The sequence below is a fragment of the Serinus canaria genome, chromosome 1 (assembly GCF_022539315.1).
Source record: "Serinus canaria isolate serCan28SL12 chromosome 1, serCan2020, whole genome shotgun sequence".
Taxonomy (NCBI): Eukaryota; Metazoa; Chordata; class Aves; order Passeriformes; family Fringillidae; genus Serinus; species Serinus canaria.
Window position 1 is genome coordinate 88,641,010 of NC_066313.1, and position 26,584 is coordinate 88,667,593.

A 26,584-nucleotide genomic window follows, 5' to 3' on the forward strand; every position below is an offset into this window, starting at 1 on the left:
ACATGCAGAAACTGAGCTTTTTTTAAAACAGTCAAACAGTCTAAGAAAGACGCCTTCCATCTTTCCAAAATGTAATCAAAACAAAATCAAATGAGGTATGGGTAAAGATCTGTGCACTAGGTACAAAAACTGAAATAAGAAGGAAAGTGGCCAAAATGTGTCTCTAAGGGATTGGTCACGATGTTCTCTCAAAACTACCAGTAAGGACAGAGACTAATAGAAACTCTCTAAACTCAGGAGGTGGCATAAGGAGTGCCAGGAACCTTGAAGAGCACCCAGAGGCCTAAGTGAATGTACAGATAGAGAGCAACTCAAAGTGCAGCTGTTAATGCCTAACTGCAAAGGTGCATTATTCCCACAAATGCACCCAAGCGCAAATTTGAAAGCAGTACCATTGCACAGGTCAAGCTAAGGGCAGGCCCACTGGATATTACATGAACAAGTAATATTCAGCTCAGCTTTAAGGCACCAGAAGGATTTCTGTAGTAAGAACAGAAAAGCAGGCATTTAAGACAAGCAAAACAGGAATGAACTTTTCCAAATGACATACTTACAGCCACTTTTCACTTAAACTAATTTTTTCCATTTGTGCCTTTATTCTAAAGGGACCAGAAATTATAATACTGCAGTGGTGTTCCTCAGGAGCTCAAGTGTTTCTGCTCTCTATAAGGTGCTTGCTGTATATAGTAACAAACAAACTTCTCTTTAGGCAGAGGGGAAGAATTTTTCTTTGTAGCTTTTACATAATCTCACAGAGTAAATCTCTATATACATATAATTTGCATGTGTACATATGTAAGTAATGAGCAAGCAAGAAGTCTTTAAAAAGAAATCTAGTAAGAAGAAAAATTAAAGGAGTACTTTTTCTCCTACTCAGGTTTGCTTTAAAACATCACATCACTCCTTTTAAAACCTACCTCCCTGCCACAGAATTTCCTGTTAAACACAAAATTTAAAAGTAACTGAAAGTAAAGGGGGGAGTGGCAGCTGATTTTTATTTGGGGAGGAAGGGGATTTTGTTTGAGGGTGGCAAGTTTTTAGAGTTTGGGTCTTCTTTTTTTGTCAGTTTTGGAGGGCTTTTTGTTGTTGCTTGGTTGTTTTTTTTAAACAAGCAAGCATTATGACATTTTGTCAGATGCCTGTAACATAGTTCTGATTTTTTTAGCTAATTTTCTTCTGAGGCAGCAATAATACCCATTTTCTGTAAAATCACACCAATTTGTTAAGCAATTTTCTTTCCTGCCCTTTTTGCAATTATAATGGCAAAATTTGTTAAAAAGATTTTTTTAAAAATTCTGTAGCAGAATGACTAAAATAATTTCCTTAAAGTACAGTATTATACACTCAATATAGGCTGTATGGAGTGCTGCTAGCAGACCAACTGAGGTCTTGCTATTTTTTTTTACTCTAGTAAAGTCTTATCTCTAGTCTTAATTTATGCAGCCACAAGAGTGTAGGACAGTATTTTTGTTCAGTCCCTTGTAAAATTAACTTTGGGCTTAAAATCACTTGTCATGCTTTGTATTCCTGATAACACTATCCATTCCATCACTATCTTTACTGAAACACATAAACAACTTACATCTGTAAGCATTTAGCAATTACTCATGCAAACTTGTCAGTTATATGGGCCCACATTTCATCAGAGCTCATCACTTTCCTTCCATTATTAAAAAACAAGTTATTCAAATAAACATATTTATTGCTAATTTGACTTATCACAAGAAACTATTATCATGGGCTGGATTTAAAAAAATTGAAAATAAAATTAAGACTGGCAAGCATAGCTATTTTATTTTTGTTGTGACAGCCACCAGTTTTAGTTTCTGTTATGAAGCAATGAGTATCAAACAGGTACATAAGGAAAAAACATTAAAACTATGCTGATGATGGGACTTCACTGTTCTCTGAATAAATATGTGGAGATAAAAAGAACAATTAAAAACTTAAAATAACAGCAGAAGAAAAACTAAGGGTAGTGTTGAAAAATCCAAGTCCAAACCCTAGGACTTTCTGGGTAAAACATGGGTTGAAGGAGGTTGGATTGGTGCACCAGGCCACATCCAAACCCCCTCTTAGACACTGCAATGTCCCCAGCATAGGGACATACATCTCCTGCACAATCACAGGGAGAGGCAAGGGCTTTCCCAGGGTTTGTCTCCTCGCCCACTGTAGCCAAGCACCTCAGTACTGTGTTCCAGTTTCCTTCAGACAGAGCACATTGGGGCATGCACAGACAGCTAGAGAATGCAGCAGTTCAAAAGGAGGTTACTGATTTACTGTAAGTATTCTAACTCCTTTTGGATATCAAGCATAATGAGTTACTCCCTCATCTTATACCTCAATGCTGCATTTTAGCCGGCATTCAAGTAGTGTCTGAGATACATCTTTCAATTTTTTTCCCTGCATTGAGAACATGCATATCACACCCTCCCAACTAAATTTCTAGAGAAACAAGCTATACAAAATTATGATATTATGACATTCTGCTTCTATAGAAAACCAAGTCAAAAAATCTGAAATCTACTCTATCAATTGACTCAAACAGTACTACAATTTTCGTATAAATTACATATACAGCTGCTGGAAAGACAAAAGAACATTCAAAAAACCCCAACGAATCAACAACCAAACCAAGGCCTTTTTAGCTTAATATATTTAGTTACATGTTTTAAATAGGGTGATTTCAGAATTAACATTGAAAAACTGACACTAGACCAAGACTTGGAAGTACAATATTGAAATGGCTTCTGAAACTGAATGTTACATTTAAAAGTAGCAGCAAAGGCAAACCAATGTTGTGGTCAATTAACAGTATTGTAACAAAATAAAATCTATCTCCTCCCCTCACATTACAGACACCATTTTTTTCTCCTCACCCACACTGTAAGCAATGTTTTTATACATTATATATATTGTATATACTTTATGTAGTATAGATTTAATATTACATATAAATATGAAATATTTTAAAGTAAGGTTTCTTGGAAGTTACCTATAGATGCAAAGAAAATGATGGCAAGAAAGTCACGTATTGGTTCAATACAGCACATAATCTCCTCAGTAACCATGTGACCCTGAGAAGAGATCAGAGCTCCAGCTAAGAAGCATCCCAGCTCCATTGAAACATCCAACAGCTCTGTGATCTGTTAAGGAATAACAGAGAATCTACTGCTGAGTGACTTTATATACCATTTCACAGCGAAACTATAAAACTTTACATTATACCAAATGCAGGAAATTACGATGTCTTTATGCAAGTTTAACAACAAACAGAATTCAGTGTATGTATTTCAATGTTCTGCGGTATTGTATTTATACTGAAGACTCACAATTCTAGTTTCTCCCTTTATGTTACCTCCTTTCCCACTAAAACAAAAATAAATTTCTTCATCTACATTGCAATGCTTTGTGTGACCCTTATGGACAGCATCTGATTTCACAAGTCAGAGAGAGACTATGACAGCTTTGGAGTCAGGATTACATAATACATTGAGGCTGTGAAATAAAGCAGTAAGAACAAGGTATTTTCCAGCTGTCAAACAAGAGGAAAAAAATGAAAATCTAAGTTTATGGGAGAAGAGTCTCAATCTCGCAGAAGTCCCTGGCATAAATTACATTTTATTATTGTAAATTTGATTCAAATGTGCCTGTGTGCTTTACTGAATAAGGATTCATTTCAGTGTGAAAAGTAAACTGCTGAAATGAAGCACAAAGACTACTTGAAAGAATTCAGACTGCTTCATTCTTTTTTATTATTTTAATGCAATACTAGAAGAAGAGATAAAACATGTAAAGAGACTAAACAAAACACAAAGCAACTGCTTAAGGCAATGCCTGGAGCACAAAAAAAGCAAACTGCACCTCTAATGTATGGTGTGGTATAAAGTATATTTTAAAATAATTACTTCAAAATCACGCAGCTGCAGATGGTCATCTTGCTGAGAAAGGACAATGTTATTAATATTAATAGAACATTTAAAACCAATGACTTATTTTTATTCTAATTTAGATTAAGCAAGAATACACTATAGTACATTTATGGATACCATTCATCGTATCTTGAATGGTGTCCACTCTTCCAATGGAGGAGTGCAAAATACACAATAGATAAGTCTCCACACTATGCATAAGATGGCACCTAAAAATAACCCCAGGACCCTTGTGTATTGAAGTAATAATGTCTGAATGCTCATCACAGAAGTGCATTTGTGATAACACTCTGTAATTTATTTCAAGATATTTGAGGTGATAAATTGGTTCTGTCAAGAAATATAATTAGTTGCTGATCATGCAAAGCAAACAAGGTAATGTAATTCTCATTTTAAAACAAAAGGAATTTCAGGGCTTTTTGGAACAATTTGAAATTGTAAGAGGGAAGAAGGCAATATATACATGAAGGACTTTACAGTCACCAAGAGATGAACAAAATTAAGGAAACAGTTATGAATAGGAAACATTTAAGTTCATCTCAATCATACATTAGTTGTTTTAAAAGTCACATCCTCTTTTGCATGATTAAGATCCAATACAGCCTGTTCAAATAAAGTTGGAATTATTTTTACTGCCCATACTTAAGTGCTATCAACTGCAACAGAGCTCTACATCAAAACTTTTATAGCTAGTATTTTAAACGTTCCCTTGGACAGGATCAGGTTCTTGCAGCATATCTTGTACCAGAATTGCACAATACTGCACTGTTTTAAGAATCACTTTTCAGGCAAGGAGCAATTTGAGTGTGAAAGGAACATGTTAATTCAGAAAGCATCAGACATAACTGGAGCAAACTGCATGTTTAACTGGGAATTTGTTCCCACAGCATAAAAACTGAATTACATTCCTTCAGTTTATGGCAAGTCAAGTATAAGCTCAAGGGCCTGGTAAAAAAATAGGCAAGTTTTACTGTTTCTTGTCTAGTCTCTGGGTACTACCCAACTTCAGCTCTATAAAATCCACAGGTCACTCTACATACAGAAAAGTGTAAAGTGTATCAGAGAGTAAGCAAAGAAGCAAAAATTACATAATCAAGTTCTTAAAACTCTCTCCTCTCCTCCGATTTGTTCTTCAGATTTACAGAATCAACTAGGTTGGAAAACACCTTTGAGATCATCAAGTCCAACCTTTTCTATGTAGCTTTGTACAGAAATTCCTTTTACAATTCCCATCTTGGTTGCCAGTTGTCCCATAGTATTACCTACAAGTGGACACATTTCCTCAGCTAAACTGTACCATCAGGGTTTATTATATATAATGTATGGGCACATGTGCACACACATACTGGAGAGGACTTGTTTTACTGGCAGGAAGGCATTCACAGTAGAGTTTTTTACATAGGCAAAACCTGGAGAGTATTGAGCATTTAGTATTTATTCCCTGTCTGTTTGCATCATTTCTAATGTTCAGCCTTTACTAAACAGGGCTTTAGCCATTACTAACCCCTGGGCTTTGCACTGTGCTCTTCTCAACTCTTATGTTACAGGAAGCTTTTTCAGACAAAATTACATTAAAAACTTGGTCACATGTTTTTCTCAGCACAACTAACTTTTCAGTTGTATTCAAGGGTCCTAATTTACTCCAATTCAGAAAGGATTGGTTTGCTTTCACTAGAATAATGGATTTTTATGTTCAAATTTTCCACCACAACAATAAATAAAGAAATAAACATTACTGCTATAACATTTTCTGGGTGAATCTCAACCATCTGTTCAGCAGTTGTTTTGCTTATACTCTCCAATGATGTCTATCTTATAGCTACTCTTTAATCATCACAGAAGCTTAATGAATATGGTAAGCCAGTAAAATTAAATAAAATTTTGGTGGAAATAAAGAATTTCAAGCTTTAGTAACTTAGATCTGCTCAAGAGTAAAGAGGAGAATTTTAAGATTGCATTTCAAGAAAGTGAAACTGTAATAGAAATTGAACCAATTTCAAGTGAACCTTGTAAAAACTATCTCAACTGTGTTTATGAAATAATTAACTACAATATTTGAGATTACAGTTCTTCCTTAATCTTCTTTTAATTGATAGAAAGAATTTCATTAGTAGTTTATAAGCCATTGAGAAGTGCTTCAGGCAAGCAAAGAACAATATTCCAAAAACTAGTAATGATATCTATAAGACTGCAGAAAAACCTCATACATTTTCATATGTAAAGTATTGCAATGACATCACTCTACTTTCTTTTTGGTAAATAAAGCAAACCGTCAATTTGCCTCCACTTGCTGCCAGCGTCCCAGGTCAACCATCAGACAGTGAAACCAGAAGTCACTTTTCCCCCACATGTATGCACAGTCCTATAAATATGTAAATCTAACTGTTGTCTTGTCAGGTCAGGTTCTATATTTTTCCATTTCCCTTATAACATTCCACAATTTCAGTTTTAAAAAACAATAAAACTGACTACTATTGTTCCACAGGTTTCCAATACAGCACTTCGTTATCAGGACAGTGTTTAAAACAACTTTCCTTGTAATGTTTCTGTACATATAGAACATGAAAAAGCAACACTACACCACTGAATGCTTAGACTGACATATTCTTCAGCTCATCCTGGTAAATACCTTGACTTACAACTACCAGTTTGGCCAGTGATCCTGAATGGTCATGTTTAAAACTGTAAGTTAGATTGTTCCTTATGCTGCAATTCAGGAGAACAGTTCACCAATTCAAACAAGCAAACAAACACACAATCAATCAATCAAACCTCTATCTGCATAACTCAATGCTTGAAAAGGAGTTGCTGAGAAGTACAACAATGATCTATTGCACCTTTGTTACTGAAGACAAGGTACATGATTAAAAGATGCACAACTTTGTCTCAGTGTCATCTACACTATTACAGGATTGGCACTTGACACAATCCCCACCTCCCAGCCCTGATCTGCCTAACTAGTTGAAGGATAAAAGGGAGGGGAAGTTCAATTATTTCTGAGAATACTGGGAACAGAATGGGTATATTAAGCTCCAAGTCTTATTAAAATATCTGCAGTTGTAACAAGTTGCAGTGTTATCTAAGTGACTCAATCTCAGAAATGCTCAAAAGTCACAACCATACTCAAAGCTCCTCAACTGACAAGATAATCCGTATATGAAAATTGCTTACTCACACTGCAGCATAGGAACCTCTTCTGTCTCACCTCCCCTCTTTCCTCCCATACACAATTTGCCCTTATCAGCAGGGAAATGGCAATTTTTGTTTAATAATCATCTGAGATTTTTCAAACACATGAATCAAGCAAAATAAATCAACTTTATATATAAGGAGCATTACATGTGCTGGTGTTACACATTAATCCAAACACTGAATAAGCTTAGCTGGACCCCAGAAACCCAGCCAACACTGAAGCATGTAATAAGTAACTATATGCATGGGTCAGGAACACCTTATCATTCCTAGTCTCTTTTGTGTGTATTGGAAAGAATGTGTCCTGCAAAGTAACACAGAATGCTAAACAGAGAGTTAAATTTTTTTATTTAAAAATGTAATCAAATTTTCTAAATGGAGCCATAGAGTTGTCTTTGGTTAAGGATAGGCACTCTCTTATTGCTCCTCTACATAATCAAAAGCTTTTTTAGAATTATACCAGTACAGAAAATTCTGCATTTGCAGATTAATTACACAAACTTCTTCAATATTTAGGCTTGGCTTTCCAAGGAGAATGATCTTTGCAGAATCCATGAGAGTTTAATTGTTTTCCTACCTGGCACCCAAAAACTTTAATTTAACCTTTCCAAAGATATGCAACACTTTTAGCTTAGATTGCAATCACTCACCCTATGTTTGTACTCCTGACAAAGCACAGCATCTATACCAATTAAGTTTGTTTTTTCAGAAGATTTGTTTGTTCACCTATTCAACTCAACAAGCAAACATTTTTTTCACTTCTTAATTTTTTTTTAAGTTTATGTGTTCAAACTATAACTTGTACCATTATTATAATGAATTTATAAATGTCAGTAAATATTAAGCATCTCAACTGGTTCACTGAAGTTACCTGCAGTATCCTTTGTAGCATTCCCTTTGATAAATTATTCATCAACTTTAAAAGGAAAGAGTTTTGAAAATGCTGAAGAAGCCTTCTGGGTTTGCAGTATAAATACAACAAACTCAAACGTATTCCCCCCCACCACGTTTGTGTATGCACATGTATTGTGTAAAGTCACACAGACAAACTCCTTGTGTTTTTGAATGCAATTTGGATATAATAAGCCAAATTTTATGAAGGCCACTGTTTTAATTAAAGTAAAATTGCTTCTAGATACCATAATATTTTACACAACTTCAGCGGTTTCTTTGCTGTTTTTTATTAAGGTTGTTCTACAAATGTAATGTTTTCTTGTTAAAAAGTAGAAAGGTGAAACTAGTTTTGTTTCTTCTCTTATTAGAGGACACATTTGAAATAAGAATAGCTGTTTAGATCAATGGAATTTTTAACTTACACAGTAGAAGTCACTAACTAAAGCAATGGTTTCACTAACTTCTTTTTAACCTTCTTCCGGAAGAAGGTCAGGTTTTCCTGTTGGACTGTAGTAACTAAGCTAACACCTCTAGAAAACGGGCACGGGAACTTTTTGGCTTAATTATTCTCAGGGGATGTAACAATCTGCACATTCAGGATAATGGAGTGTCAAACCAACATTATCAAGACACTGTCACATTCTGCTTTCCAGCAGTATAGTTTTTCAGAAGGCTGAAACATAAGATAGAAACAAAAAAGGAGAATTCGGGAGAAAATTAACTACACCCAAGAGGGTTAATCAAACTCTATAAACTTTAAGGCATTTCTCTACTTTCTTAACTTCATCCCAAAATGTGTCTCTCACACAGAAAGAAAATTATTTTATAGTAACAAGCACGTTGAGAATTAGCTATTGAGAAGAAATTTGTGAGGAAATGTCACAAATGTCATTATCAGTACCTCAAAACCCATCCTGAAAGATTATCAAATGCATGAAGTAGCCTACAATTTAAACTCAGATCATGATTCCTAAACTGGCTGAATTAAAAGCTAACAGCAGAATTTCAGCTGATTCACATCCAAATTGTATCTCTTCTTATTCAGCTGTGCTATAATGCAGGAATCATCTGCACATTTGGGGGTTGTTTTAAAACAATTTAAAACCAGACAATTACAGAGGCACATGTATATGCAATAACTCTAAGTGTGATGGCTTTTGTGATACTGGTGAAGTAAACTACCACATGTATAAAAATGTTTTATCAATGTAAAAGATTACCGTTAACATAAGGAAGGTGAATGCAGTTATTCCTAGAATGAGGATTTCTTTATTCCCTTTGCTTTCTGTGTGCAACTTGCGGTAATACGGTCCTATGAGATAAGTCTTTATAACAAGACATAGAAGGAAAACAGCAGCCAGAGAAAACAGAATTTGGCCAATCAGGATCAGTATTCTCAGAATTTCCTTGAAAATGCTGGAAGAGAAAAACAAACAAAGTTTCTTTCAAGTGTTCTCATACTTCCCAACCAGTTCCCAGTAAATGAAAATACCTAATTACATAAATGCTCAAATCAGGAAGCTATTTAGATACATTAGTAAACAAATTTAAGACTAAATCTGGAGAGTGCCCAGAAACTTCTTTTACAGTCTAGAATTTACTTCCATGTTGACTCAGAAAGATTTTCATTGACTAATCTCCAAGGTAAGCCATTAGGCACAATAATACTATCGCTTAGTCCTTAACAAAAACATGCCCTGCAGGAATAAAGTAAGTGAAGAAATTAACTTATTTTTTTACAGTAACAAACTTTTTACTCAAAATTTTAATTACTACACAGGATTAAAGCAGCTATAGAAAAGAGATTATTTTCATACAACTACTTTCATATGATTACTACAGGTTTCTACTTCACAACAAGCAGGAATAGTAAAGGAAATCTCACTGAACAGAGTGCTTATATTCCATGGAACTGACATTAACTGCAGTGCTTTCACATTCATATTGGCAATCTACATACTAATTGCAAGGGGTAGAGGTAAGATCCATACAATGATTTTTTTTTTACCTGGAATATGTGCTCACTCCTGCTTGAATAAGTGTAGGCATGACAGCTATAAACAAACCAAGCTGCACATCCTGCATCACCAACATGCCAAGCAGTACGCTGCTGTAGTCAATATCCCCTGTACACCAGCAAAGTGGTCATGGAAACAGTCATCAGAAACTATGAATGCTTGCAAACACTCAAATCTAGAAAAGGCTTAATCAAATGGAAGCCCAATATAGCTCTTAATGGGCTAAAGGTCATTCAAAGCAGTTTACAGCCTGTTTTTCCCAATTAGTAGGTAAATTAAATGTATCTATAAAGACATATTAAAATACAAACAAAATATTAATATGAAATTTCTGTTACACAATAAAAACATAGGCTCTGCTTAGCAGTTAAGCACTAGTTACACATTGAATGAAATTCCTCTACTGAGAGTATACAGGCTTTATTCTGAAGACACGCATTCGAGCCAGCATGTGTAAAATATATACCTTGAATTCTGGCATTAGAATGAAAATTCTAGAGAGTGAGGAGTACTTCAACACAATTTGTATGAGGGAGATTTAAGTGGAAGAAAGCACAATGCCAAAACTTTCAAAAGGAAACATTTAGAAGTATTTGAGAAGCTAGAAATATGGCCCTTGAAAGTCCTTATTTGAAGAGCTGTTAGCTGTGAAACACCATCAGAACTGGTTTCTGTTTCCTGAAGAAGGATGTGAATTTTTTTAAATTAACGTTTCTGCCCTGATGACAGGTAGCAGTGGGCTAATCTGGTAAACTCTTAGAAAGTTCAAGGATTCCAGCCACTCAGTAAAGTCAGTTCTCAATGGAGAGTACTACAATGGTTGTACTATGCTGTCTTTGCCCAAAGAGGACTGGCTACATACAAATCAAGTACACTTCCTAGCAAGAATACACAAAAAACTGGCCAGTGTTAAATAAGGATGGTTGTTTGTAAACCAGGCTTAAGAGTGGGTTTTGTTTTCATTTTTTAACTAGCTTATCATGTAATATTACAAAGTCAACTTCTTTCAAATTTTATTAGATACTACAGTAGTCCATATTTAAAGTCATATTTACCTTCTTTATCTCCTCGAACACTACCTGCAAGAAATCTGGACACCAGTGGTGTGCTTGACAAAGACAAACAAGTGGAAATGAAGACGCTCTGTGTTGGTCTAATTTGGAGCAAGTGCCCCCATAGTAAACCAAAGGCAATCATCAGAACTGTCATGTAGCATGGTCCTTGCAAAGATATTTTCCATACCTTGGGAAGAAAACAAGTTCTTATGACACTTTTCTCACTGCTAAGTTACAGTGTTTTTTATTGCAAATAAGCAGTTTAAGATGTGTGATTTGGGGCTGTAGTACTGGGGCACAGAGTAATGGACTGTCACACTAATCACCTAAAACACCCAACTTACTACACTGAGTAGATATTCTCCCCCAGAAGACTCCCTGCCAGAAACCAGATGAATTTCTCAAAGCTCACAGACAAATTACAGGCCAAATGGTCCAGTATGGGTTGACATACATAAAAATTATCAAATGAAAGATCAGTTATGTGATGTGATTCTAAGACAAGGAAAAAATCAGTGTGGCAAAATCAGTCATCAATACCAGTAACCCACCCCAAACTAGTGCAGAAGCAAATCTGAAGCAGCAATTTACCTACTACACTTTAGGAACCCTTGAATTACTGATTGTTATCTTGGACTTTAGATGGACTAGAACAGAAGATTAGGCTAAATGGTCACTAATTGTAACATATCTCAATTAAAGCTTTTCTAGTATCATAAACTCACAGCCATCAGTTTAGGAATAGATCACAGTGTAATTCTTTGCATAAATACAGTCTTCACATATTTGTAGCCATACTTTCCACTATTAAAACTCTAGCTGGCTTATAACTTTTTCTTTTTAAATTAAGACCAAGAGAAGCTTGTCGTTTTTGCTGAATTCTGATGGCCATGTAATTTAATTCTCTGGATTGTGTTAACATACTTGCTTAATCAGTTTATTAGGCAGTAGACTATGTATTATCAATTCAGTATGGAGTACTTAAAGTTTTGGATTTTTTTAAACCAGGAATGGCAAACATCACTGACACTCCATAACAACAACTGCACATTACTGCATGCTAAAATAAAGCAGAAATGGACTGTCAAACTGTGGGAGATTTTTCTAGTAATCAAACTGTTTTACTAATATAGAGAGTAAATGCAAGTTTTTTTGAGACACTTGAATAAATAATGCATTCTGTTCTTTCCAAAGTGCAGAAGCAAATGTCACATTTGTCTTTTCAAAAATGTACAAAGCTACACCACTGTATTGTAGGGAGTGTGTAAAAATCTAAAACATAACTGAAATCTGTAGTTTCAGTAATTAGCAATTAAATCCCTTAACACAGAGCTATTATAAAAAGATACCTTTCTTAATCTTTCAGGAGAAAATTCCAGACCAACTAGAAAGAGAGTGAAGAATACACCAAACTCTCCTAACGTCTCCACCTGTACAATAGACTTGGGAAAAAAAAAAGAAAAAAAAATCAGTGCACAGCAGTCGACTTATAATGCAAAATTATAAATACACTACAAAACAAATTGATTCTTATTACATTTCCACAGGTAGCTCACTTGCTGTTCATATGACATCAGAAGTTCCCAGAGCACCTTTGCAATTATTTTTCATATCACCTGGCTGAAACCAGGCAGTAATTTGGTGGGTGAGTGCTGGTCACCCAATGTGCACACGTGCGTTGATCTTGGTAAGTGTTGAGGAATACATCTGATCCAGGTAGCTTGGCTGGCAAGCTGCAGATTGAGATGGAGACTGAACTCTCAGTGGGAGCCTGCAACAAGGGTCAGTGAACTACCAACCTTTGGGATAACCAAGGGGACGAAGATGAAGAAGGCAGAGAGACTTGAGAATAGTCAGACTGGGAAGTTTCCTCAACAGTAAGCTTGCTGATTAAAAAAAAAATAGGCTATGTTTTATGCATGTACTATTAAATCTCCAAGGCTTGCATTCCACAAGCCACTTCTTGCTAGTTATTTTATTGGTCTGTTGGTATAATCTTTCTGCTAGACTGTGGCTCTCCATCCTACAGGCTCCACACATCCATCTCAGACCAGCAGCACTATTACCAGCCTTTGTGCTACAGAGAGAAGGATCCAATAGCAAGAAAAATGGTGGTCTTCCTCATCACAACAGAAAAATGGGGATATTTTTTCTGGCAACTGGTGTACCCTCAGGGTTCTCAGTCCAGTTCTGTTCAATAGATACATACATGATCAATGACCAGAATGAAGGAGGCGAACACACCACTCACAAGTTTGCTGCTGATAACAGACTGGGAGGTGCTGTTGACTCTTCTTGAGGAACAAGATGCCTTGCACAGGGATGTAGATACACTGGAGCATTAGGCAATGATTAATGGGAGGAAATTATTTAACAATTCAAAATGCTGGATTTTGATCCCCCTGGGATGGGGTAATGCCAGGCACAAGTATGGATTAGGAGAGGAGTGGCTGAAGAGCAGCCCTGCAGAGAGGGATCTGGGGGTGCTGGTGGACAGTAGGCTCAGTGTGAGTCAGCAGAGAGCAAACCCCATCCTGGGGTGCATCAAACAGAGCATCACCAGTCACTCAAAATTATCCTGCTGAATTCCATGTTGGTGTGGCCTCACCTGGAGCACTCTGTGCAGTTCTGGGCCCCATCATGGAAGGAGGATGTGAAGGCCCTTGAACACATCCAGAAGAGGACAATGCTGGTGGAAGGCTGGAAGGAATGTCCTGTGAGGAACAGCTAAGGACTCTGGGTTTGCCCAGCTTGGAGAAAAGCAGGATGAGGGGCAACCTCACCATTCTCTATAGCTTCCTGAGGAGAAGAAGTGGACAGGGAGGTGCTGAGCTCTTATTGTTACTGGTATGCACTGACAGGATGAGTGGAAGTGGTTCAAAGCTGCCCAAGGAGAGGTTCAGACTGGACATTAGGAGGCATTTCTTTTCTGAGAGGGTGGTAAAACCCTGGAACACACTTCCTAAAGAGCTGATTGATGCCCCAACCTTGTTAGTGTTTAAGAGGCATTTAGACAATGCCCTTAACAATATGCTTTAACTTTTGGTGAGCCCTGAAGTGTTCAGGCAGTTGACTGGAATAGTCGATTCTATTCTAAAATCCTAGTATTTCTTTTCTATGTATTGACAGGCCAGAGTAGAAGAAAACAAGATTTATCACCAATTACAGAAGTGGTGGTGGAAACCATCTTTTCTGCCAGGTTAGAATCTGCCTGCCTTCTCAGCTCTTCAGACATTTGACTTTTAAGGAAATGGAGAAGAGACCAAACACAAAAGACCCAGTCAACAAGAGTATTATCCAGGTGAATTGTTTAATCACAGCTTCACAAGAAAAAGGCAAGTCACATTAACTGTCCTTAAGAAACTTCTTTCATTTCTGCTCTGACCACATCGTCTTCTTCAATGTAAGTGTCCTGAAAATTTGTTGTTGGGTCTCTTTCTCATGCCAAGCTTATAATCTTGTTTCTCAGTCTAAGTGATCAAACTTTCCAGATATTCTCAACCCAGAAATTGCAAACAAAACAGAGGCTGAGAATATTTAATCTCTTCCAATACAAGATGAACAAAATGCCACAATTTCTACTAATCCCTGCTTCTGAGCTCAACAATCATTTCCAATAGAAGCCCACGTAGGGCAGAGCAGATGTTTCATAGACAGTAAGTTCCAAGTGGTTTCATGGATATCAGTGCAACAGACACATGCAACTTAAGCAGACATTACTGTGCAGCCCTAGCATGTGTTCTGTTTTGCCTGCTGGCTAAACAATTTGTTAATGCACACCAGAGCACTTAATCAAAACATGTCCAGCCAACCACAGCCCCCGGTTCCACAGGAGCCACTAATCAGGGTACACGTGATGGAGCTAAAAAGGTTCAAAAGACCTGAGGAATGTGGGCAGGGTACTGGGAAAGGAATAGGGGGACTAGGATGGATGAAAGCACTACAGAGGTGCAAAATAACTCTACAAAGCCAAGCTATGTTCCTTGGGGAACTATTTGTTTTAAATACTTCCTTCACTGTCAACACTGACTTTTTGCAAGTTTCTGTATATTTTATGTCATTTAAATTATTTGGCTCCCAATTGTGATGCTTTATGATTAAAATCAAAAAGAAAGAAAGAAAAAAAAAAAAACACCTGACATAAAACTTCCACAACACACAACCTTCAGTTTTCACTTTCAACAACTGTCATAATTTTGTAGGAGAAAAAGAGATTGAAAACAAAATTATTCAAAGACATAAAATTTGAAGCTCTCCTCTTGTAAAGGTTCAGGTTTGGGGATATCTTTTTTTTTTAATACATTTGAGGCTGGCAATATCATATCCTTTTAAAACTACTTTTAAAGATTTCAATGAATTAAATCAGTCAAGAACTAACTTGCACACTTACCTTGATACTATTTAGTCCTGAGGGTCCTAAGAGTACTCCACAGATGATATATCCAAACATGGTTGGCAATCCTATTGTTGTGCACAGCCAGCCACACGGCAAAGACAACATTCCTATTGTCACAATATCCTAAATATGTAAGATTTACAAAGGTATTAATATAAAGGACACACAAATTTGGGATGAAAAAGAAGACTATTATCTTTCAGAAGATAAACAGCACTGTAAAATTAAATATAGACTACTTTGCATGAAAAGAAAACAAAACTGTAAATTAACCTCAGTGCTGTTGCAGGTGTAAGCACAGAAGTTTTTCAGATGAAGCAAATGAGGTACTGACCTTAAGTAACTGGGGGACTTTAAATCAATTTATAAATATTTTAAATATATTATAGAAAGTAGGCATTATCCTGGGTGGAATGACACCTTGCATAAAAACATGGTGAAACAGAACTGTTTTGGGTTTTATAATTAAAACAAAAATCGCAATCCAGTTACTCTTTATAAAGCACAAATACAATCAAACCTCTCCCATGTCTATGTAATTTTCAGTATTCTTTTTTTCATCACAAGGCACAACCAGATAAATTCTCTCTACTGACAACATGCAAGTGGCTTATTAAGCACAGCAGTAGCTTTAACACTTTCTAGTCTGGGAGAAGGGATAGTGCCCCAAAGGTGCAACAAGAAAAGCCAAACAAAAACAGAGAGTGGCATCATGATCAGTCTTGTGAAGACAAACCAAAGAGTAGGGAAGACATGGCTGAATCACCACAGATGGGGGATTCATGAATGCTGGGGTAACTTCAGACAGACAAATGCTGAAACTATACTCACTCCAACCAAGTAGTACTGACATGCAAACTCGTGGGACTAAATCCAAAAGTGAATGACAAGAATGTCTCTAAAATTATTACCTTTATGAAATGATGATCAGCACGAGGAATGGTTGAGTCTCTGGGTTTAGTAAGGATATACTGATTATTCTGAGAATCAATAAGCATACTAAGTCCTAAGTCATCTTCTACTTCTCTTTTTGAAGCATTTCTTTTGGAGTTGGCTTCATCTTCTTCCACTCTTAAAACAGCTTCAAAGTTTACACCTCTTACCTTTTTAAAAAAGAAAACAAATAATCAAACAAAAAAAGGGGAGTCCATTAAGCATATCATAATGACAGAAGGACTATTAGCTGTGCTTGAAGTTTCTAGAGAACTTGTTGACACCAACTAAAAATACTACAGGTTTCTTCTCTAAAAATCTTTCCATCTCTTTATCAAAACTTGATGTCTTAAAAAGTAATATTTTCTTACCTTGAACAAAACCAATTGGAGATTACAAAATGATATTCACAAAAATCTGAACTAAAGACTATATTCCAAGTTAAGAAAAGGTCACTATCCTGTAAATTTGAAGGGGATATTGTAAGAACTGTTTCTACCGTGTTATTTTCAAGATTTTATTTCTCAGAACAGCAATTCTTGAAAACAAGTTGTAGTGCAGATTTTTTTTTTTTACCTGCTACACTTCACTATTTGGCTATATTTTAATAGAAGCTTGTGTCTTTATCAGAATATAGATTACTGTATTAAAGCTTCTCTAGTCTAAAATTATACTGTTTTAGTTTCAAAAATTGATCCTTGCAATGATGGAGAAGCACACAGACCTCAAGGCTGCACTTCATGATTCTTTCAGGGATGGAGCCAGAAGCAGAAGAGCAGGGAGACGCCGGGAGGAGGCGGCGCTGGCGCCCTGCCAGCTTCAGGTGCCGCAGGAGAGCGCCCGCTCCGGCCCCGACGGGGCCGTTCTACCCGGGCCGGACAGGAGAGGGCGCTCCCGCCGGCCCGGCCCCGCCGCCGCCAGGTGCACATCTGCTGCACGCCAAAGAAAAAAGCTGCTTCCACTTCCTCTCGGTTCGAGTTCAACTACAAAAAACCCAAACAAAACCACACACGGCTTGGCTCTCTGCTACGGAGAAACTGGTTTTGCCTCCTCAGCAGACCTCAAGAGCTATGCTTACCTCGGGAGTCAACTTGGAAATCAACAAAAACCTCCCAAGAGCAGAAGCCAAATAAACTGTAACCCGTATTTATGCAAACAGGGCCAATTTAGGGAGTCTTCCTGAGGATGGAAAAATGGGACACTAGAATAAACTGACGTATTCCTGGCTCTAGAGACATATAACCTTACCCGACGGATATTGTCCCATCATGCAACATAAAAACAAGGATCAGGGCAGGTAGGCCGAAGTACAAAATGCAGAGGAAGTCAGACATGGAAGAATGTAACATCACAAACACATTTCAGGTCTTTTCTTTGAAAAATATATCTTTTCCCAGACTTTGAAAACCAACTGCAAGGATTCTTGCTCTCCTGTAACTTTCTCAAGAAAATTAAAAAGTGAAGACAATGCTGAATGTGGTAACTCCATATCCTGCCAAGTCCAACCATCACAGTCCCCACCACCACAGAGATTCCATATCTCTCACGAGCTGTATCACTCAGATGTACTACACTTGGGCCCATCAGTGGCAGCTGCAGGGAGGACTTTCAAATCAAAACTACAGAAATCACTAGCAATAAGGAGCAAATACTCTTGTTTGCTCACTCTTTAACAATCACTAAAATCCTAACCACTATATAGCACAAGAGAAATACACAGGGCAAACATCAGCTATAAGTAAACACACTCCAGTGAAATGACTGAGTCTAAAGCATCACTTACAGATTTGTTGTCATCAAAGGCATGCTCTTCTATTTCCTCTTCCAATCTATCAGCTGCCTTCCTGACATCTTCCAGAATTTCATCAAGCATCGACAGGCTTTTGTTTTGGTGCTGCATGTTCTTAAGGGCTTCAACCTGGTGTTTCTCTGCTGCTAGGAGTTCAACATATTCCATTTCTTCCTGTTGAATTTTACAATACACAGATAAAGTGTTGGCAGGCCTTTGAGTAGAAAAAACATTTAAGACAAATGTGTGCTTCCTTTGACACAAAACATTTTATCAGTGGAATTGCAAAAGCAATATAAACATCATGAAGATATTTAAAGATTGCTTTTAAGAAAATTCATTGGGTAAGCGGGCAAGAAAACAAAACAACCAAACAAAATATCCACCAATAGCCTTTTCTATTACATTAAACAGCAAACCTGCTTCAAGGTTATGATCCAGAAAATACAAAAAAGGATTTACTTTGAGAAACTCTAGGAAACATTTCAGAGCCAAACAAAGTTTAAAACTTTGTGCTTTTGAAGGGAAGCATAATACCTTGAAAGCATTGCTATACTATCTACAACAAACAAACAAATTAGATGTAAAGCACAATGAATCTTAATTTTATAAACCCTTTTATAAACATAAGAAGAGGTCTGTTTACAGTTTTTAAAAATTACGGTAACTGTGGAAACGGGAAGAAAAAAAGAGCTGGGGTAGAGATGAGCAGCCAATTACTATAGCCAAGCTTCCTGTACATGTTTCCCAAAAAGCACTTTTCCTATCAGAATTAAAACATGTGACTTTTCACCCTATTTCAGTTTGGGCCTCTTATCAACTTGCACTGACAACTTCTGAAATTACTAGGTTTCTGAAGTAAAAATATAAAATATCTTGATATGGTTTCATATAGTGTGAAAATATTTCAGTACTTTCCCTGATAAAGTCATGATGTTTCAGGTTCAAAAAGATAACTAAAAAGCTTAATTTACTAACAACTGGGCCTAACACCTTTTACATAGTTACCATGATGGTAACCAAACAGAATACTTTGTGTATTGACAGAGAACAACTTGAGGGTTTTGGGGAAAAAAGTTTTTTTCCTTTACATGTCTCTATTCTTTTAAAGATTGTTGAAAGAACAGCTATAAGGAAACACACACAAGGGCAGCACTCCTTCCTTTCAGTTAGATTCAGGATGCTGAGAATACCTGGATGCGAGAGACCCTTCTTCTGCTCTTTTAAAGAGCCAATATTATTAAAAAGAAAAAAAAAAAACAGGGAAAAAATGCAAGCAATCTATAGGTCTGACTCAATTCTCAGGAAACACAAGTTGCTGTCTCCACATGCCTTGCCCCTGCCACAACCAGTCAGAAGTCAGAGAACATAGCTCTCCCATAGGTTGTGTGTTTTATCTGCCTACCCTCTACAGATATCTTCAATAACCTGAGCTTATTAAATGGTCCTAAACACCTATGCTAAAATAACTGGAGTGTCTCCTCCACCATACATTTGCAGATGGATTTTTCCCCTTGGAACCTGCAAGAACATGCACAAAATTCAGTCAATTCCTTGATGCCAAAAGAAGAATATGTTCAGTACAACCAGCAACTGTAGCCAAACCCTTTTAAAATCCTGACAGTCGGATGAAGGCCTCTGATTGTGAGGAAACCACAGTACTGGTGTCTGCTGGTGTTTAGAACTATCATAGTTACACCCTCATGGTGAAAGCTACCCAGAGCCCAAAATAACTGGAGCTGGGAAGAATGTAACTATTAATGCGTTTGGCCCAATGTCAACAATTAGTTCTTATGCAACACATAAGTAGGAGACACAGTCATTCTCATACAGCCTCAAGGAAAAACATTTCCTATCTGTTGCTCTCTGCTAGCAGACATAGCTCAAAAGATGTAAGAAACAGCCCCCATATGAGCTGCAGATTCTCTGCTAATTCAGCAACAACTTAGAACACAAGGTGAAATTGGTAACACTTAGATTCTTTCCCCATAAAAATGGTAGAGGTTTTGGGTGCAAGGAGCCCATCTCCGTCCTTTCCATCGGCCAAGACAAACAGGCTGAACAGAGCTAAAGGCAAACTACATAAAAAATGTCTCATTTCAAAGAAGTTATTCCCTAATAGCAAGGTAGAAAAACTTTGAAAAAATAAGAGTTTAGCTGCAAGCTCCTTCAATTAATGAAGATTAAGGTTTCTGTAGTCTACTAAAGTGGCATCTATTTCCACCAAGAGACAAATGTGACAGCAGTAGGTTGGGACAATCACAGGCAATTGTGACTATGTTCGCAGGGGTCTTAGGATGAGGGAAGAGATGAAAAAGTTGACTACATGTTTCAGAAGGCTTGATTTATTATTTTATGATATATATTATGTTAAAACTATACTAAAAGAATAGAAGAAAAGATTTCATCAGAAGGCTAAGCTAACAATAGAAGAGGAATGAATAACAAAGGCTTGTCTCTGACCGACACAGTCTGGACAGCTGGACTGTGATTGGCCATTAATTAGAAACAACCAGATGAGACCAATCACAGATCCACCTGTTGCATTCCACGACAGCAGATAATCATTGTTTACACTTTGTTCCTGAGGCCTCTCAGCTTCTCAGGAGGAAAAATCCTAAGGAAAGGATTTTTTTATAAAACATGCTGGTGACAGGCAATGGTGTCCATAAAAAGCATGAGTTAAATCAACCAACCTGCTACATGCTAAGTGGAAGTGCATCACAGTACAAACACTGTTCTGCAACACAGGCTGGGATTGGAGATACTTGATCACGAGGATAACAAGCAACCTCTTAAGCAAAGAAATACAGATAAGAATTGTGTACTTAATAGGAACACCTGAAAACATATGAGCAAAATGAAGATTAAGACTTTGGGGCAATGCAGAGTTGCTGTTGTTCTCTACTATGTATTCAGAGACAAAAGCACATGCAGAAGAGGCTGCATCTTTGCAATACTTGCAAGTAATTTTTTGCCACCCATGTCTGATTAGAAGGCATCCAAGAAATTAGTAGCTAATTAAAAAGCAGGTAAGATTTTGTTGCTTTTTCCTGAACTTCCAAACAGGATCCTGGAACAAAAGAAGGCAGAAACCATCTTCAGTGCTTCTTTCTTACTTCCCCCTGCCTCACAGTGTGAATGATCCCACTACATCTTCTCACAGCAGCAGAACCAGCAAGAAATGCATCAGACATACAAACATATCCCAGCTCTGACGACTTCCAAGCATTTCTACTCAACAGAATAAAATAAAGGGAAGAGTCCAGCACCCCCTACAGTCATTTGTATTTTCCATTCACTCACTGTTTAAAAAATAGATGTTCCATGAGTATTCCAACAAAATAATCATTACAGTAAAATGAAACTGGGACAAAGTTGGGCCTAATGTGTGTCTTATGAACTAAGAAAAAGTCCAAAACAAATGTATCCCATGCAATTTTCATCTTTTTGGCATGCATTTTTCCATATCTTCTGCTTCCCTTTATACAACAATTCTAAGGTTAGGACCACAAATACTCTGTTTAAATAATCACATGCATGGCATAAGAAGGAAAGTGCAAAAGATTGCTCACCCAAGTAAATATTTTGAAAATAGCAAAAAAGCCTGCATGATCTACTTCAGCAAAAGTAAACTTTTGACAGGAACACACCTCTAAAACACATCATTGTACACAAAGGCCTCCTTCTAGAAGAAGCACCATTCTCAAGTTCAAGGATAAATTACTTCATTATTTTACAGTAACATTACTAAGAATTAGGTAAATGGGAAAGAAGGTTCAGGAATGTCTCACTGTTGCTATTTTACAAGCTCTGAGAAAGAAAAAAGGTGGAAAACCAAGAATAACTTATGACAATTTCTATGACATGTCTATGCAGCAGAGGCTGCCACTACCATAAAGTATCACTATACAAGTCATATTAAAAAGTTCATTGGAATACATCTAGATCCAAATTATTCCCTATTCAAATTTGTTGTAATTCCATCTTCATTTCCACTGCACAGAATCACTTCAGTCTGCAAGTTTACATTCTAATTTCTACTTCCACCAGCCTATTTTGGCACGATTCACTGGACAACTTTACTGCACATAATTTCTTTTCAACCTCACCTGTCAAGGTCTGCACATTTCTTAGCACAAATGCCCTTCAGAGACTCTCACAACTCAAATGCTAAATGCCAATCACATTTTTATTCCTTCTCTTGCTCCCTTGTGCAAGGGCAGCCTCCTCTTTTGGAAGACAGAAAACAAAGAAAATTCTTAATATACTCCTCCAGTGGTTGAGGAGTAGAGAAACGAAAAGAGCAATTGAAATACCAAATACATTAAATTGCATTTTCTCTCAATGGGAGACTTTCAGTACACAGTCTGAGCACTACCAAGTCCAGAAGACAGTGGCATATTGTGCTCAACCTAACAGGACACAGGAACTCAAACTTTCCATGAAGTATCTGTGTTCAACTGTTACTCATCTGTAGTTTTTCTTGGCAAAGTTATTTCAGCTGACTTTCTTGGATGCACTGCATTTCAAACCTGCACTTCTTAGGCTAGGAGTGCAATACTGAGTTTAAAAATCTAGTCACCTACTGTTTTGCACATCCATTTCACTCGTATCTTTACAAACATGGAAATGAAAGGCAGCAAGTCATTCTGTTTTAACTGTGGACTTTGAGCAATTCTCATTCAAAATGCTAAAAAACCTTAGTATTTCACCATTTGATGGTATTATTTCCACTCAGCTAGTGCCACTGGCTTGTCTAGTGCAACTGTGCTATGTGCACTGATTCACTCTTTTATTCCTCTCCCTTTAACATTATATTTGCCATAGGTCTTATGACTATGCTTAGCTTTGAGATAATTATTGACTGCTAATAAGTTTTAAGCTCTACACCAGAAATTACTTGTAAATTTACCAATGAAATAAAATACTTCATTAAACAGTAAACACTGCAAGTTTTATGCAGATATCTTTTTTTATTAAAACAGACTGAAACTGTGCCATAAAAAAGTTAAAATCACAAGCTGAATATGAACACTCTAGTAACAAACATGGGGAAACCAACCTTAATTGCAGCTTCTCTCAAGGCCTCCAGTCTCTGCCTACTGCTTTCTTTCATATTTACAACATCCTTGTAGTCACCCTGTAGAGCTCTCTGGAGGCCATGGATTGCCTGAAAGACTGAGTTTTCACTTTCATTTAGCTCCTTTTGGAAAATTTCAAAGGTGTGGACCTGAAAAAGTTTCTCTTCAGCAGACAGTCCAGCATCCTTCTCAACTGCTCTTATGGCATTTTTTAGTTTGTTGAGAACAACGTTCTTTTGGCGAAGAAGACCAGACAGTTTTCTGCAGCTCTCCAACACCCACTGCTTCCTCTGAGTGATACCAGCCCCTTTCCCACGGTGCAGCTTTATTGCATGCTTCACTACATCTTCACGTTCTGCAGGGTTTGCTAACGGGCCACAAGGCAGCGAAACCAACGTCCACAGGGAAATAAATCCAGTCGCCTTCATCCTTCACTTTTTATTCCTCTTGGGAGAAACTGATAATCCACAGCTGCTCAAAGCTTTCTGCTACATGGTTTCTGCATCTCCAGTATGCACAGCAGGCTGCAAGATAGTACCAATCAGTTGTCAAACATGGAAGTGTTGGGCCGTTAGATCACACAAACATAGAAAATAAATCCAAGACTGCCCCTTGCACCACAAGCTTTAACTGAACACATATAGTCTTCTTCACTCAACGTTTATGAAAACCAAGTCCAAGGTTACTGACAGATTTTTGTTTTCCCCTGGACTATTACCTAGATAACATCTTGTTTTAAAAGCAGTGACTGGAAAGCTTAGTCACTTCACATGGTACTCATCTGCACTTCTTACATGAAAGAAAAGCCTTTAAAAATATCAGGCCATGATGTCATAGGCTGCATTTCAACCCAGCACTAGAACTCATTATTCTTAGCTGTCAGTAAATCTCCTGTCTCTTCTAAAACCTATCCTAAATCATTGTATCATAATCATTTGTTATTTATAAAGTCTCAGAAGCATTAACAAATTCAATTACGCACATTCAACAAAAAATAAAAATAAAAAACCTAACTGAATCAGATTACATTATAAATCATAATTGTGGAAGAAAAAACAGCAAAATTTCCTGAACTTCTGAGTACTACTAGTTTGGATCAAAGAACCTCCTTCACCTGAAAGGCTGCAGGGCCCTGAGGTACTTTACTTCTAAACCTATTAGGGATCTTCAAAATTTTAAAATAAATTACAAAAACACTAACTCCATTCATTCATAAGTTCATTTCCCAGCAACTACTTGAAAATCTATACTTAAACTGCTGTATTTAATTTTGACACCAAGCAGGACAGAATTTAAAAACTCATTTCCTTCCCTCAGAAAGAGGGAAGGAACTAGAAGGAACTAGAAGGAACTACTGACATTATCGCACAAAATAACAGTTATAGTTTCTTTTAAAAAAATCCAAACAAACATAAGAACCCTCAAGAAAACCCTCACACCACAAAGTTACACATGCCAATATATAAAATTCTATATTTGGCATTCTAAACACTCACATCACACACAACATGTGTTAACAGATCACTAACACAGCAAGTATCTCCCTAAAAATTTAGTCTTGATCATTAGGCCAGCAGCCTTAATCAGGAACCAACACATGGACACAGGCATATGGAAGCAGTCTGACTAAGAGAGAATCTTCTTTTCCTACAAGGCAGTAGCAGTCACAGTCCCAGATATCCAAGCCAGCCATCATCAATACATGGAATGAGCTCTGAGCAACCTGGTTCAGAAGATGTCCCTGCCCCCAGCAGAGGGCTTGGAGCCATTGGTCTTTACAGTCCCTTCCAAGCCAGGCCATTCTGTGATTCCATGGGAAGGGAACATGGCAAGCACAGTCATGCACTACCTTCGTTTGTTCAAAGCCCTCCCATCTCTGTTTCAGAGAGAAACAAGAAAATCTGTTTGTGGGTTGGTTTATTTCTTTTTTCAATGCATGAAATGAAAGCCAAAATATTTAGTTACTATTAGTTGACTGTGAGCTAGGGCTTAATAACACAAAGAGCTAAAACATTTAAAATTAAGAGCTGAAAATGCAATCAAAGTAGCAAGAGCATATCACATCACTATAATGTCAATAAAATAATAAAATACAAACACTTCAGAACTTCAATAAAGCTGTGGGGCTTACTAATTTTAAGGAATCAGGAAAGTAACAATCCTCACAGTCTGGCAAAGTTATAGGGTGAAATTTAAGGAAATATTTCTTCATATATACAAACTAATGCTCTTTCTGTTTAGTAGGGACAGATTTTGCTAAATATATATTACAAACTATTTCTGCAAGAAAGGAGAAAACACCCAGTGTATATCCAAGGTGAGTAAAAGACTCTATTGCATGTTTTATGTGGTACATCAAACCACATAACTAAATTTTGAGCAGAGATTTACACCAGCAAAGTTCACTCCCTGTTGCGCTGTGCAAACTTAGCACTGCGGTTTACACACGGGGACAGTTTTGATTGTGCTTTTTACTTGGCTGGCAAAAAATGTTTAGAGGAGCGACATCTGGGGCAGTGCTCAAAAGCTCGTAAGGGAATAAAGATCGCACGCTCGAAAATAAATTATGTGATGCTGAGCACAAAAAAAAAAAAAAAAAAAAAAAAAAAAAGAAAAAAACCAAAAACAAACCCCAAACCAAGCCAAAAAACTAACACTCCTCTCCATTCAGCACCAGTATCAAATCAGAGGGAGAGTCTTATTTAAACAGCGTTTGCTTCCTGCTGGATTGCAGCTCATCTTCCTCCTTTTTCCTTCCTGAACACGACACTGTAGCACCAGATTTCATCGAGCTGGTAATACCGGACCCTGCCTCCAGACCGCTCTTGCGGGAACGTCTGTGGGTTCGCCTCCACTCGCCCCCTTTCCCAGTGCCAGCTCCTGCCCGGGAGCCGCAGGCCGGCCGGGGCCGTGCCCGCCAGGCACCTCTGCCCCGGTGCGCTCGCACCTGAGCGCGACGGCAGCTCCAGGGCCGCTCCCTGCGGCAGGCCGGGCAGACGCCGGGGTATAAGGGGAGAACAGAGGGAAATAAGCGGAGAGCGGGTGCGACCGCCCCGGCTCCCTCTCCCTCATGGCGGCGGAGGGACAGGGGAAGAGAGGCGGCCGCCCCGCCCGGTGCTTCGGCAGCAACGCTCACCTGAGGGACGGAGGGAGGCCCGCAGCGGCGGGGCGGGAAGGGCGGGATCGCAGGGCGGCGAGCAAGGGTGTCAGTGGGCGGCGAGCAAGGGTGTCAGTAGGCGGCGGCTGCTGGCGGAGGGCAACGAGGAGCCCCGTCCTTGCGGCCGCCCCTCG

At 37.8% G+C, this 26,584-nt stretch overlaps 1 protein-coding gene across 2 annotated transcripts in view; it reads right to left on the bottom strand.

Annotated features, from left to right (window-relative positions):
- Nucleotides 1-26,578, bottom strand: part of TMCO3 (transmembrane and coiled-coil domains 3) — a 34,099-nt gene extending 7,521 nt beyond the window's left edge. The window contains exons 1-10 of one of the 2 annotated variants that reach the window (XM_009085457.4): nt 26,430-26,578; nt 23,275-23,817; nt 18,204-18,383; nt 16,399-16,590; nt 15,482-15,610; nt 12,441-12,533; nt 11,092-11,278; nt 10,027-10,144; nt 9,239-9,434; nt 2,996-3,146 (exon numbers count right to left, since the gene is read on the bottom strand). In XM_009085457.4, the coding sequence (XP_009083705.1) occupies nt 2,996-3,146; nt 9,239-9,434; nt 10,027-10,144; nt 11,092-11,278; nt 12,441-12,533; nt 15,482-15,610; nt 16,399-16,590; nt 18,204-18,383; nt 23,275-23,721 (1,693 nt within the window). In that variant the 5' untranslated portion in view covers nt 23,722-23,817; nt 26,430-26,578. The remainder of the gene's footprint in view (nt 1-2,995; nt 3,147-9,238; nt 9,435-10,026; nt 10,145-11,091; nt 11,279-12,440; nt 12,534-15,481; nt 15,611-16,398; nt 16,591-18,203; nt 18,384-23,274; nt 23,818-26,429) is intronic. The other variant, XR_003945533.2, reaches the window with a different exon arrangement.
- Between the last annotated feature and the right edge of the window lie 6 nt (nt 26,579-26,584).